Source organism: Nanorana parkeri, unplaced genomic scaffold, assembly GCF_000935625.1.
Source record: "Nanorana parkeri isolate BGI_ZX_2015 unplaced genomic scaffold, ASM93562v1 scaffold264, whole genome shotgun sequence".
Taxonomy (NCBI): domain Eukaryota; kingdom Metazoa; phylum Chordata; class Amphibia; order Anura; family Dicroglossidae; genus Nanorana; species Nanorana parkeri.
Window position 1 is genome coordinate 424,642 of NW_017306532.1, and position 14,203 is coordinate 438,844.

The 14,203-nt window shown below is 41.2% G+C and overlaps 1 protein-coding gene across 1 annotated transcript in view; it reads left to right on the forward strand.

Moving 5' to 3' along the window:
* Positions 1 to 14,203, forward strand: part of KIF26B (kinesin family member 26B) — a 326,683-nt gene that overhangs the window by 155,593 nt on the left and 156,887 nt on the right. The window contains exon 4 of the mRNA XM_018557066.1: positions 2,823 to 2,989. Coding sequence (XP_018412568.1) covers positions 2,823 to 2,989 — 167 coding nt within the window. The remainder of the gene's footprint in view (positions 1 to 2,822; positions 2,990 to 14,203) is intronic.

Genomic DNA, 14,203 nt, shown 5'->3' on the forward strand with positions numbered 1-14,203 from the left:
ACCCCCTGCAGTGTGTGCTGGGACGTGATCACTTCCTGCTGCTTGCAATAGAACTACAAGGAGGAGGTTATTAGACCACAGGCTAGGCTGATAGACTGCACAGTGGCTAGTGGTCTAAGAGAAAGGAAATGAGGGGGGCAGAGGGCAGGAAGCACGGGCTTGTACCATGGATTTCAGGAAGACCATGCTGCTATGTAGAAAAGTAAGCACAGATTTTTAATACTTCCAAAAGCTAGTTACAGTAGGCTGAATAAAATGTTTTCCCGGAGTTCTTCTTTACGTTTTATACTTTAACTTAATCAAATAAATGCAGAACCTTAAAACATTAGTCGCCATAAAAATTTAGTTGTCGCATAGTTTGAGTCCAGGACAATACCAAACACAGTTCAGTCCAGGTATGCACTCATTAACAGCTAATAAATTGTTCTTTTACTGAAAACTAGATGACTTGAATATGCCTCAATATCAGCCTCCTGTAATCCTTTGAACAGGAGAGAGGGAGGGGCGGCACTCTGAGCCAGACAGTCAGACTCTGCTGCTTTACTCTGTCAGTTGTATTGGTTAGCAGCAGGAGTGCATAGATCACAAGACACATATTTGTATTTCAACTGTGCATTTAGCTGTTCCCTGGAGTTTCACAGTGAACACAATTGCAGGACCAGTTATCAGAAATGTATGACTTTAAATACACAAATTATTGCAGCTCTGTAATCATTTATATGTCAATAAATGTAATTTTTGCAGCACAAGCAGTATATATATATTTGATTTTGGGCTGGGCTTATTAAGGTCCCTTTTCAGCAGGGTTGGAGTGTGAGAGAAATAAGAAGCAGAATCAGCTCATCCATTCATGTTCTGGTCATCACTGAGGGCATTTTGTGGCAGAAAGGAAGTATGAGAGATCTTGATTAAAAGTGAATATTGCAATTAAAGCTGCCTTTTTATATCTTTTAATTAGCTGTGAATTGTTATTTTTGTCTGGAGGTCTGGTTTGAAAAAGAACGTCTTGATTGTCTTACACAATTAAACACCACTTAGACTGTGGACTTATATAAGATAAGCTGTTGGTATGGTAGGTCTGTATATGCAGTATATAGGGGATAAACACTGGCCATAAACTTTCCCCCACTGGGATGAGTGTGGTGGTGTGTGTAAGCTACATTCACATGGGCCTTTAGGCTAGGTTCACACCTGGGAGACTCCTGACTGTGCAGTAATCGTGCACAAAACCGCACGGATTGCCGTCACAGAGCCGCCCACCACAGCCATTTTGGAATATCTTTGTATAATAAACAATAATGTAACTATTTTTTTCACTCTTTGCTTTACTCTGACATAACAGAGGCATGCAGGCATACAGTACATGAGACAATTGCTTTTGATTTCCCCACTTTTCAGGAGGATTGAAGCATTGTTTCATTGAGCTGTAGGGGTACCAACAAATGTGTACAATGCTTTTGTAATGAAAATCACATTTACATCATTCAAATTAAAGTTATAATAAAACTTATAAAAGGTTTCTAAGCTATTTAAAATGCTGATGAAATCACTTAAAATGGATGCTGTTCCTTGATGTTTAAAAGTTTTAGTTTCCTGCAGAATCAGCTGTTGCCCTGGGCACTGGCACTAATCACCCGTTTTAGGGTGGCTCCATTACCTTGCAGGGTCCTATGGGGCTGCCTTTGTGTGTGCAAGTATACTGCTGTGTGTGTCCACAAACATACAGGCTCTGCAAGGCAAGCCTCTCCCCTGCTCTCCCCTCCTTCCTCCTCCCTTCTCCAAGCTAGTAGATAGATAGCTACTGTAGACTGCAATGTCTCTTGTGATCTTGTACTGGACAGGAAGTTCAGGGAAGCTCAGCTGAGAGAGTTGGGGCCAGCTGCTTGGACATGAAAACTTAAAGGGTTTTGGAAACAAATCTTAAGGGCAGTGTATATTTATTGAATAAAATTCGAGAGAGTTTAATGTTCCTTAACCCCTCAGTCAAATTTTTGTTTCGTTTTGGATGAATTGTAAAAGGGTTAGAACCTTTGTCACTGGTTTAAATGAGAGGAAATTAATCCTGTGGCAGTTGTCACTACAACAGATGTGTTCATTGGAAGATATCACCTCTTATCCTTTTTCAGTGACACTCCTGGTTTGAAGTTTTTACTAAATTGCAGTTTAAAATGTATTCCAATATTTCTAATGGATTTCAATCATCATATATTCAAGGTTGAATTACTCCTGTACTTATCTGTGGAATTATAATAGTTTAGATTCAATTGGACATTCCCAGCCTTTGCTGGATACATTTGAGGCCAGGTTCACACTTAGGCGATGCATGACCGCGCAGCAATTGAGCACAAAACCGTGCGGATCGCTGCATGGTCACAGAATTGCACACCACCGTTGATTGCGGTGCCATTCTTTTCTAATGGCACCCCAGTCACGCCATGCAGATTGCACAGTTTCCCGCCGTGATTCCACCTGTACAATAACGCCTGATCGCGGCTGGAAAAAACGTGCAGTGTGCGTCGCAAAAAAAGGTACATGTACCTTTTTTCAGCAATTTCCACGCGGATATAGCCCCATTGATAATCAATGGGGCTGCGTGGCAAATGCTGTGTGCAACCGCACAGGAACGCGCGGTTCTGGGATCGCCAACTTGTGCACCTGGCCTAAATGTGAACAAATCTTTGATTTGGCAACTCCCCATTTTCTATAAACGTTGATTGGTTTAGAGTGAAATACACAATTATTGTCCCATATAATGTCATACCCATTAGGCACAGAAGTGGAAGCAACAGAGGATTGTAATATGTCTGTATTTCTCTCCCTAGATCTCCCAACTGATGACTGAGACTGCCCGCGAGGGGCTAACAGAGGCAGCATTGAACCGCTACAACGCTGATAAACCTTCCATATACAGTTTTCCTGCATCAAACACAACATACGTTACAAGCGAAACATCCACCGCAACTTCAGTGGCTGCATCATTTTTTGCCAGGTAACATTCGTTGTTAAAATTGTTGTTATTGTTGTAGTCATGTCTCTTGACAAAGTTGGAATAAGCTGTAGATAACCCTGCCCTACTCTGCACATTCTTGGTTGGTTTTTATAGAAGGCAGGGGAGGCTGTATTTTTTAAGGTGGTGGAAGACACTGACATGTTCTTCTTGAAACACCAGTGAAATTGTGAGGAACATTAGGTAACATTAGCACAGGAGACATATTTCATGTACAATACCCTCTTGCTATGCCAAAATCCATCTGTATTCCTAATGTGCCAAAATAATAACTTTTTATTAAAATTTTTGTCAACAAATGTACCCAAGGAACAACTGTGCTACCCAATCATATTGTATAAGTCACACTGATGTTTTTAATCAAGCGCTTTCCTAGTTCCTTTATTGACCCTTTGCACCTACTTGGAGACCATAGCTGATAACGAACCCTATGAGTAAGCCCCTATTCACACCTGAGAATTTTGCTGCGCGTTTCCTGAACTGCGACAATGTGCAACATGAAGAATCCCATTATTTTCAATGGTGCCTGTTCACACTAGAGGGTTGTGTCGCCTGTCTCTTGTTGCTTGAAAAGTATGTAAGCTTCTTTTTGGCAGAATGTTGCATTTTTGGCCCCATAGACTTCGAAAGGAGCAACTGGAACTCATCACATCTTTTTTTGTGTGATTATGTGCCTAACATCCATCTTCTCTTCCTAGTAACTAGCTTTCCATTGCCTATATAAAAAATGCTCAAGCCTGAAAATGCGCAAAGAAAGCTGAAATACGTCTGAATTCAGGCAAACAGATTTTATAGGTCTGTTGTCCAAGGGTTTGCATCCTTACCTGTATGGATGTGCAAGTTCAGATCGGCATATGTCCGCCTCCTGTCATAGAGATTCAGGCTGTACCCGGCTACACGCAGCACTTATCCCTCCCGAGCGCTGGTCTCTGCAGGAACATGCACGCTGTATGGCTACGCGTGTCCGTGTGAACGAGGCCTAATATTTAGAACCACCTTTTGTTATTATGTTCTCTTCTTTCCAAAGCTGTTATAGTTGTAATAATAGCTCTCAGCTGGCATGTTGCTTACCATATTTTAACCATTATATTAAATGTATGCCACACTGTTTTCGTCTGTCCTTGTGTGAACACCTAGTATTTAGACTGAATGTTAAAATTGCAGTAATCTTACCTCAATTGTTGCCAAGGAAATGGACAAAGATGAGCATGTTTAAGATGCAGAAATTGTTCTAGCTGAAATAGAAGACTCCAGGGGGGATTTAGCATAGTAACGATTGAAGAAGCAAACAGAAATTGTATCCAATTCTTAAATGAAAATAATTTTTTCACTCCGGAGGGACAGGATCACTATATACAACAACAGCGTTTACAAAAAAGAAATATTATGTTTAAAGGCAAGGCCATTAAATCAGCAGTGTTTTTTTTAATTATAATTGAGAAAGATTTCAATTTCTTGAGACATTGTGGAACAAGGTTATGCACAGGAGACATGGATCCAAAACAGAATACTTAAGTCACGGAAGGACAAAACACTTCTTCACTGCCTCCACTAACGCCAGAAAATTAAATAGCTCCAGATTCAGGATACTGTAATTCCTTGCTGACAACAGTGCAGCATATCTGGTACCTTGGGGAGCATAGATTTGCAGGCTTGTAATTTTACAAAAACTCTCTCACTTATATCTCATAGGGGAGCTTGTGGGCCCTCATGGTTATACTTTGACCTTGAAATTCCAGATGTGATTGAGAACCCCAGCTGCTTTGAGTTAGGAAACCTGCGTGCAAAAAATGTTGTAATCTCAGTTTAAAGCATACACCCAGTCCCTTACGAAATGTGACATTCTATATTTAAATGTCCTCCTATCACATACTGTTCACCTGAATATGCAACATTGTTTATTGTAGACAGAGAGTCATTACAGAGGCCTATCTAAAGTAGAAGTGGCACAAGCCAGGACAATCAAACTTATCGTATGATAATAAAAATGCAGAAGCAGATGTAACTTTCAGTAAAACCACATTTTCAAGATAGTTGGTAGATCCAGATATGCAGGTAGCTGAAATCACGTAGAAATCTTGCCTGTACCTATAAAAGTTTGTCTTCGCCCCCTACTTACTAAACCTCCCTGTTGGTCAGTGAGGCCACCCACCAATAAAAGACCAAAAGGGAGATTTAGGAGACAGGAAGGTTGGGGCCATACTGGAAAGATTGACACATGCATTTAACTTCCTGTATCTCTGAACCTACTGATCATATTGTGTTTTTGGAACCTCTGATTATGTACATTTTCCTTTAGGTGCTCAGGTTAAATTGCCCTTGCTTTGGCATGTTCATTTTCAAATGTAATGAATGCAATGTTTTAATACATGTATGCTGTAAACGGACAACAAGAATTGTCTGTCAATAGCTTCCTGTGCTCTCTATGTGCACTGCACTCCTATCAGTTAAGACTGTTCCCAGCTTTTTCTGCAGGCTACACAACACCTCTGGAGAAAAGGAGGGAGAGGTTTTCTCTAGTCCTGTTTTAAGGTGACAACACCGCTTCTCCCTAGATATAGTATGGTGAGGGAGCATTGTCATCTAGAGCAGGATTTTCAGGTAAAATAAAAGCCAGAAAAAAAAGAAAACGAATGCAGTATATTTGGGTTACGATGCACTTTAAAGGTAGGGCCTTTCAGCAAAGATTTCTGTGTCCTTGTGACTCCCGTGCTTGCAGTGTTGAAAAACTGGCTCTTAGTTTTACATAAATGTCTAACAGATTTATAATTGTGCCTGCAACAATTTTTCATTCAACCTAAGTGGTGGTCAGAGCCATGTTTTAAATTGGCATATTGCTCCTTTGAGCATCAGAGGGGGGGGGAATTTATGAATGAAGCTGTGATTTTGTAGTAACTCTATCTCATAAAATGTATCACTGTTGTGTGGCTAAGTTGATAAATCTCACCCGCTGTGTTGTCAGAATGATGAACAATAAATGACCAAGTGAACAGCAGTGCAACTCATTACATACAAATAGCACACTAGAGCCTTCTTAGAACAGAAGGTATTCCATCACAAATCACACAAATAAGAGGATTATTCCTCATTCAAGATAGTGGGCGGTGCCATGCAGATTATTCATTCTTATCCAAATGGTCAACTGTACATCAAGAACTGCTGGTGTATAGTACAGATACAGCCTAATATAATATAGCCACGTATTGCAAACTAAATACAGCTGTTTCAGGCTTTTTGACTATACCATGGTTTAGTGGGCATCACAGTGGCATACTGTTAAGCACTTTAGTCTCGCAGAACTGGGGTCCTTGGTTTAAATCCTGGTCCAAAACACAATGGGGAGAATTTATCACAACTGGAGCAGACAAAATCTGGAGCAGCTGTGCATGGTAACCAATCTACTTTTTTCAGTTTGTTCAGTTTGGCTTTAAAAATGAAAGAGAGAAGCTGATCGGTTGCCATGGGCAACTGTTCAAGATTTATCCTGCTCCTGTTTTCATAAATTCCCCTCAAGATGTCACCAGCACACAGAATGTTTGGTGTGCTGGTGACATCTTGTTTTCTATGTTGATCGGAGTGGCGTCATTCACATTCATTTCAGCATCAGCACCAACTCAAGGGGTTTACCAGTAAGGAGTGCAGTGGTATACCTATTCAGCCTGTGGCAGACACTGCTTTAAATGCATATAGGACCAAGGGAGTTTCAGCCATTTGTTGGGCTACCAGTTTGTACTGTAAACCTACCCTTAGCTTCTGAATGGCTATTAGCTCTGTCAACCAGAAACGTGATTGGGATCACAGTACACCCTGTGATGTTTGAGCGTTCCTTCTCCTCCTTTGTGCAGCAGGAAGGAGAGGTGGGAGAGGAATAGGGAGAAAGCGTATTTGTATTATTGCATGTGTTGTCCATATACTGTTCTGGATAAATGTGCCTATAGCATGCCGAATTTTGTTGGGTGTGACGTGCTAGATTTTGTGTGGTTGAGGTACTTAATTGTATTATTGTATATATGTTTAATGTGCTGGATTGTGGTTTGTTCTGGATGTGTGTGTGCATGTGTGATGTACTGGGTTGTATTACTGGGTGGGTAATATGTTAAAATGTGTGTGGTATTCGCGCTTGTCATGTTGTGTGAATGTGTGTGATTTGCAGGATTGCATTGTTGTGTATGTGTGCTGGTTTGTGTTAATATATGTGTGCATTTGATGTGTTGGATCTTGTTGTTTGTGTATAATGTATTTTATTCTATTACTGTGTGTGTTTGTGTGAAATGCTGGATTTTATTATTGTGTGCATTTATGTGGCATTCTATATTGTATTATTTTTTTGTGCACATGTTTTGCATGATGTGCTGGTTTGCATATTTGACCATATGGCCATGGTGATCACTTTTTGTTCCCTTTAAGTATGCAGAAGTGCCCTGGGTTATTCACATAGACTGTCATCTGTCCGCTGTTTCTGGAGAGAGGCCATCATCTATTAAACTGGAGTGCACAGTATTGTTGCCTAAGTACCATATAATGTATGATTTAGTTGCCTCAATGTAGTGCTGTTTATCACTTTGTGTTATGCAAGTGTTGAATACGAAACGGCTTGGACTATGGAGTAGTCCTGTGAGGTCAGGGGTCTCAAATCTGACTGCTCTTTCCTGAATTTATTTACTGGTACTCACATTACGTCTGTCCACAATAACGCAGCATTTCTCCCTTCTCTGCATTCATTTTTCTTCTATTATCTATCCTGTTGGAGCTGCTGGTGGACATCCAGTCAAGGAAGTGCAAGGAAATAAACAGTAGTTTTGTTTAAACATGATCGGATAATGGAAGTCAGAAGAGCTTTACCTCATTCACTAAGCTAAGGAAAGAATTCCCTTCCAAAGTGCAAATTCACTTGCAAAGTGAACAGCCTGTTTGCTTTTAGTAAATAAAAACGATTGTTCCCTCATATAAGTGGTTATCATTTTGCAGTAACCATAAGAACAGTTGGATTATCTTGGCCTTCTGTATCATGGTGATTTTGTGAGCCAGAATAAGAGCTAAAATGGTTTGCTTATGTAATGTTTGGCTTCCCGTCCAATCAGCATTGAACCGGCCGAACAGCAGGCTCCTTGCTGACTGGCTGGAAAGCCGGCTTCCCAGCCAATCAGCATAGAGCTGGCTTCCTGGTCAATCAGGAAGCCGAGAGGCAGGTCACTACTCGCTTTCTGATTGGCCCAGGAAGCTGTCTCAAACACAAATCAGGAAGCAGGGCAGCATGTCATTACATGCCGTCTGGCTTCCTGATTGCCGAGGAAGCCAGATCCATGCCAACGGAAACACCGGTATCGGTGCTCAGTATCGGCGAGTACCGAAAACAAAATATCAGTACTCGTACTTGATACTAGAAAAACGGTATCGGTGCATTCCTAATAAAAAGAAATCAATAATTACTCTTAGTTTTTAATCCATGGTGCTAAACCAGCAGTGGAATATTGACAGGGTAATTCACAAAAGGGTGAAGAGTTTGGAAAAGGCAGAGAAGTGAACAATCTAGGACAACATAGCTGATTTGGAAACATTCTCCAATTCAGCTCACTTTCCAGTTCAGATATGTTGTCCTAGATTGTTCACTTCTCTGCCTTCTCCAAACTCTTCACCCTTTGGTGAATAGACCTGTAAATCTCCAACTAATTAGCAGGCCTTCCATGTAGACAAAAAGATCACCCAAAAGCCCCTTCTCCTTTTTGAGAGGTTGTTTCCAGTAAAGCTGACCTCCAGGCAAATAAAAAGAAAACACCAAGTAATGCAGGTATGTATTTATTTATAAACTATTACCATGGGTTATTCACAAAAGGGTGAAGAGTTTGGAGAAGGCAGGAGAAGTGAACAATCTGATAAGAAAGGCCAGAGGTCCGCTGGTGGACACTTGACTAGTGCATCGCATCTGTTATATTTAAGTATACCACCCTCAGTGACGACTGTACCATTGGGTCCGGCGGAAGCTCCTTCTCCCCCCCACTATGCGTCTCCCCCTATATGTTCTCCAACTTGACTTGTTCCTATACCTGGCAAGCACCCCCCTTCCACAATGTTTTGCCCCACGGGTCCTGTGTTCTATATGTGCTTCCTTCCTTGTCCTCCCGCTTCAATGTTGTCTGGATAGCTGGGAGAAAATGCGGTCATACCGACTAGTCCTAGAGTCTCCTGACTGAGACACACACAGCTGTTTTTGAAAGCGAGTCCATGTTATTTTAAAACACAATGTTATTTTAAAACACAAAAACATTTAAATATTAAACATTGTATAAATTGCAACTTACTAGTCCTTGCCAGGACTGGTAAGCTGCAATATAATATATTTTGCTTTAACACTGGCTGGACAGTAAAGTAAAAATCCATTATCATGTAAAACTGCTCCTATATACAGTGTGCATTTCAGCTGTGGATTAACTTTAATAATAAAAAAAAAAGCTGCCGAGAGGTGCCCACACATACCTGCAGTGACTTTCAATTGGAGTTTGCCCACTGTCTTCCCCTCAGTACCTTATTTTTGCCTCATTGCTGTAATTGGTTGCCTCGCTGCCTAGTAGGGATGTCTGGTGTTTGGGCATCAAAGGAAGTGCTAAAGCTTTGCTTGGTCATTCAGGTAGACCACAGGGACTACAAATACAAGTACTCTATACCGGTCAGTAGCTCATTTTAACAATAATTGTTTTAATGAGTCAGACTAAATCAACTGCTAAGCTACGAAATTACTGGAATACAGAAAACAAAAAGGAACTGGGAAATAATTGGTACACGCATCTTGAAAGGCACTATAAATAGTTTTCCGTGTGAAAAAATGTAGCCCACCCCATGTATAGCGTTTAAAGTGATTTCCGGACACCTGTGAACATTTTGCTTCTGTCCTGGCCCCTGGCATAGAACAGTTTCTGTGCAGATGCAGTTGTAAACACGAAAGGCTTTTAGACATGTATGGAATTATTAATGGTAAGCTTGTTGTTAACTCAACATCGTGATACCAGAGTAAAGTGGTTATGACAGAATGTCTGGAGGCATTGACTTCTTCCTATCACCCCACTTAACTCATGCCGCACCTCTCCATGAGGTGAGATCAAGGTCAGTAGTATAGTTTGACATATCTGAACCCTGATGCCAGATATGAGCCAAGCCTCTTGAACTTTGATCCCTTACCCACTGCTCTATACATAACATCACCAACACCTGTAACTGTCTGAAGTTGACATACTGTAACGCACGAGCCGAGGAGTTTGAGGTAGGATCGCAGCTGCGGAAATTGGCTTGAACCTGTGCGTGAGGATTTGGCTCAGATCGAGGGTTCTCGTTATCACTCTGTATGTTAGGGAGTGATGTTGTAACCCTCTAGCACATCATACGCCAATCCGTATAGAATGGGGGGTTGGAGTTCCCCTATAGGTATGCTCAGGAGTACCCCTGGAAGGCTATATGCTAATCCAGCAGCCTCTAGTTAGTATCAATCGTAAGAGTAATTGCAGTCACCTTAACCCCACACTCTCCACAGAGATCACAGGTATATGGTTTACAAGAGGAGCGGAGCAATAATGGTAGTATACAGTTTTGGGAATGAAGTAGCAGATTACTGATCTGTAGTTACATCAATAGCACAACTGAGTATTTGCTGACACTTCCTATGGAGTAGCCACTAGGGCAGGGTACTTGCGATTTGAAGGGTGGTTCTACAGTCCATTAGCCTCTCCAGGGAAGATAGTAGTATTGTCCTGGCAGTTCCAGAGAGAGATCTGTCCCATATGCAGCCAGAGGAGAGCAGGAGAAATCGCTATGAATCCCCCACGGTACTGGAGGAAGTTGGCAGAGGAGAGCGGCAGGCTGGAGAAGAGGTGTGCGGGTTCCTGTGTCCACTATTCGGCAAGTTGCACTGGCTCGACGGTCGCAACACTAGAACGCCGAGCCATTGCAACTGGCGTCATTATGAGGAGGAGGATCCGAGAGGGGGAGGAGCTGAGCGTGCCGTGCGCCGCCTCGGCCTCCTCGTGACGTCACGCCGCTGGGTGAAGAGGCCGGCCCGCAGCCCCAAGCGCCGGACCCGGGATACACTATGACACATACCGACCCCAATACCACCTGTTCCCATGGCCCTTAACCTTTATGATTATTTTCCTGCAGCAAATTGTCCCAATCTACCTTACATGGCATGTTGCTTTCCCCAAGGAGAAATTATTTAATTCTACATGTGCTTAAAGCAGTGGCGATGGAGAGGGCGTTGGGATTATTATTATTATACAGGATATCTATAGCGCCAACAGTTTGCGCAGCGCTTTACAATATAAGGAAGACATTACAATCACAATACAATTCAAGACAAGATGGTAAGGAGGGCCCTGCCCGTGAGGGCTTAGAATCTAAAAGATATGGCTAAGGGTCCTCCTAATTCTTAGTCATAACTGAAACCTTTGCTAGACTTATTCCTACCCCATTGTTCAAGGTATATGCAAGTAACCAATTTCAGTTGAGCAGTAAAATTAATGTGCATTTATAGGTATGTGTGTACCTGTACCTCCACCTACAATCAAATCTTCAGGGATTGCTGGTGTTCCATGAAGCCACTGTTCGCCTCCTCATAAAAGTAGCCAGTAGATAACATGACACAAAACTTCAGAGTTCCAACACTTTTATTCCACGAAGTATCACAAAATAGCACACATCTAAACATTTAGGCCACTGCCAAGCAACAACAGGTTTATCAGAAGAACCTGGCACAGCAGCAAGAAACTAATACACTCTTGGCTGCTCATCTGGCAGGCCTGAGGAAAACCACTGATGCTTAAGTGGCTGTTTTGGCCCAGGTAGCATAGAGAGGCCAGCAGCCCTAACAGAAATGGTGCAATGCACTGTGGCTCAGATGGATGTTTGGCTCAGGCAGCAGAGAGAGACTGGCAGGTCTTACCAGAAGTGGTGCAGCATGTGGCAACCCAGAGTTCAGGTGAGTCAGGAGGAAGCTGAGACAACCAGAAAGTTATATTTGTAAAAAATAAGTCAAGGCAACTGGACTTGCTGTATTTTTCTTGAATACATTTCACTGGTCAGCCAACCAGCTTTCTCAATTCAGAATGGCTTGTACAAAAAATTATCTGGGAATAAATTTGGTGAATGTTGTTCCAATCCACATAACCTGTCTGTTAGTCGCAAACAGGTGTTGATTGTATTTGCATACAATGCTGTTTTAACAGCTCTCTCTGGGTCGGTTAATAACACCTCTTAGACTCCAATTATGCAAATGCAATCAACACCTGTTTGCGACTAACAGATTATGTGGATTGGAGCAACATTCACCATATTTATTCCCGGAGAATTTTTTGTACAAGTCATTCTGACTTGTACAAAATCATCGCTGTCCAGACTCCGCTTAGGGAGTCTGGAAAGTGTTGGTGTAGTGATTGGGGGTCATATTGCTGCACAAACACACACAGATATTCAAAATATTTTTTATTTTTATATGAAATATTACACATGAGTATATCTTATATACCACTTTAGCCAGCAGCTAGTGAGTTCCAAGCCACAGCAACATATGTTATGCACAAATAGACCTGTCAAGCATGATTTGCAAACAGAAGGTCTTTGATGTAACCAGTTTTAAATGTTTATTTGTAAAATAAAATTTTACATAATTAAAAAATAATATAAAACAACAATATTTAAGCTGTTTTAGCTAAACACACAAAAAACATCCCAAAGAAAATTACCAACCACCAATAACATTTTAACTATGCATACGCTAGGGCTTTCTTTCATCTGCTGTGACAAGAGACCTGACATTTTCCCATTCTCCAAATGATCAGAGAGCTCCAATACTTTTCATGTCTGCCTGCATTTTTTTTTACTGCCATTGTGATGCTGTTCAGTAACTCAGTCAACTGAGCTGAAAACATGTTGTTTTTTGGCCTTAGGCTTTTGTAAATGCAAGATACTTTGAACATAAGAATTTTGAAATGCTACATATTTTCCTCATTTAGATTTAGAATCCTTATTTAAATATTTTTTCTTATACACTGAAAGCTGAACTTTGGGAAAAATACAAAACTACAGTTGCAATGCACCAACCTGAATTCCCTTTAGACCTTGCAAGGGTTAACTGATCATTTTTGTCTAGGGTACCATTATAAAGCAGTTTTACTTACCTTAGCCATCACTTCCCCGGCATTCACTCTTTTCTGTTGCTGGTCCTGCATTGTAAACAATGATGTTAAAGTGTGACCAATAGACGGAGCACAGTATAGAAGTGGTTTCGGGGGGCAGGTTTGGTGGAGAGGAGGAAGGGATAGGGTAGGTATACCCTAGACAAAAACATTTTGCCATAGACGAAGTGCAGGGGGTAGCCCCACTCCAAGGGTAATTTTGAATTTTATTTTTGAGTTTGTGTTTTGCAACCTTTTTCCCCCCCCCATCTTCACCATTTGGTAGGAATCTACCCTTAAATCCTAACATCAGTTTTCCAAAGGAGAGCTGAAAAACATTTAAAAGATTAACGCTGTTTAATAATAAAAAGTTAAATATGTTGTTCTTTTCAAAGTAAAATGTAAAAAAATTAGACCTCACATGCTTTCCAATGCCCTATCTAGACTGCATTTTGGTTACCATGGCAGCTGGCAGTGCTGGCTGCATCTTCTTCAATACTGTCCATGGAATTGCGGAACCCTTGGAGAATAATGGGATACCTTTCAACTTGTGCCAAACTGTCTGCATTTGAGCATTTTGTATGATGTTTTACTGGGGATTATTGGACTTTTTCTAAAAAGGATTTTTTCTTTGTTAGAGAAAAGGCTTTCTATGGTGGTTTGTCTTGCTGCAGGTTTGGTGCAAAATGTTTGTCTTTTGGTTTAAGTAGATTGTCTTTTGGTTAAACCTGAAAACTGTGTAATTATTATTTGGAAGTTTATTTATTGAAAGTTAGCAAAAAACACATTATTCAACCCTATGTACAACAGCAAGTGGTGACACGCTCCTATGCGTTGCAACATGTTGTTGTGCATTCATTGCATAAAAAAAGAGACATGCTGTATTTTTCTGCAGTGCTTACCAACACACTTGTATGGTGTGAACAGGGCACATAGGGAACAATTATTCTTTCATTGTCCTTATGTAAAGCCTGCGTTGATCCAGCTGATCAAAGGATCTGGTGTGTTTCTGGGTAATCAGGAGGCCGGGGGGTGGGGG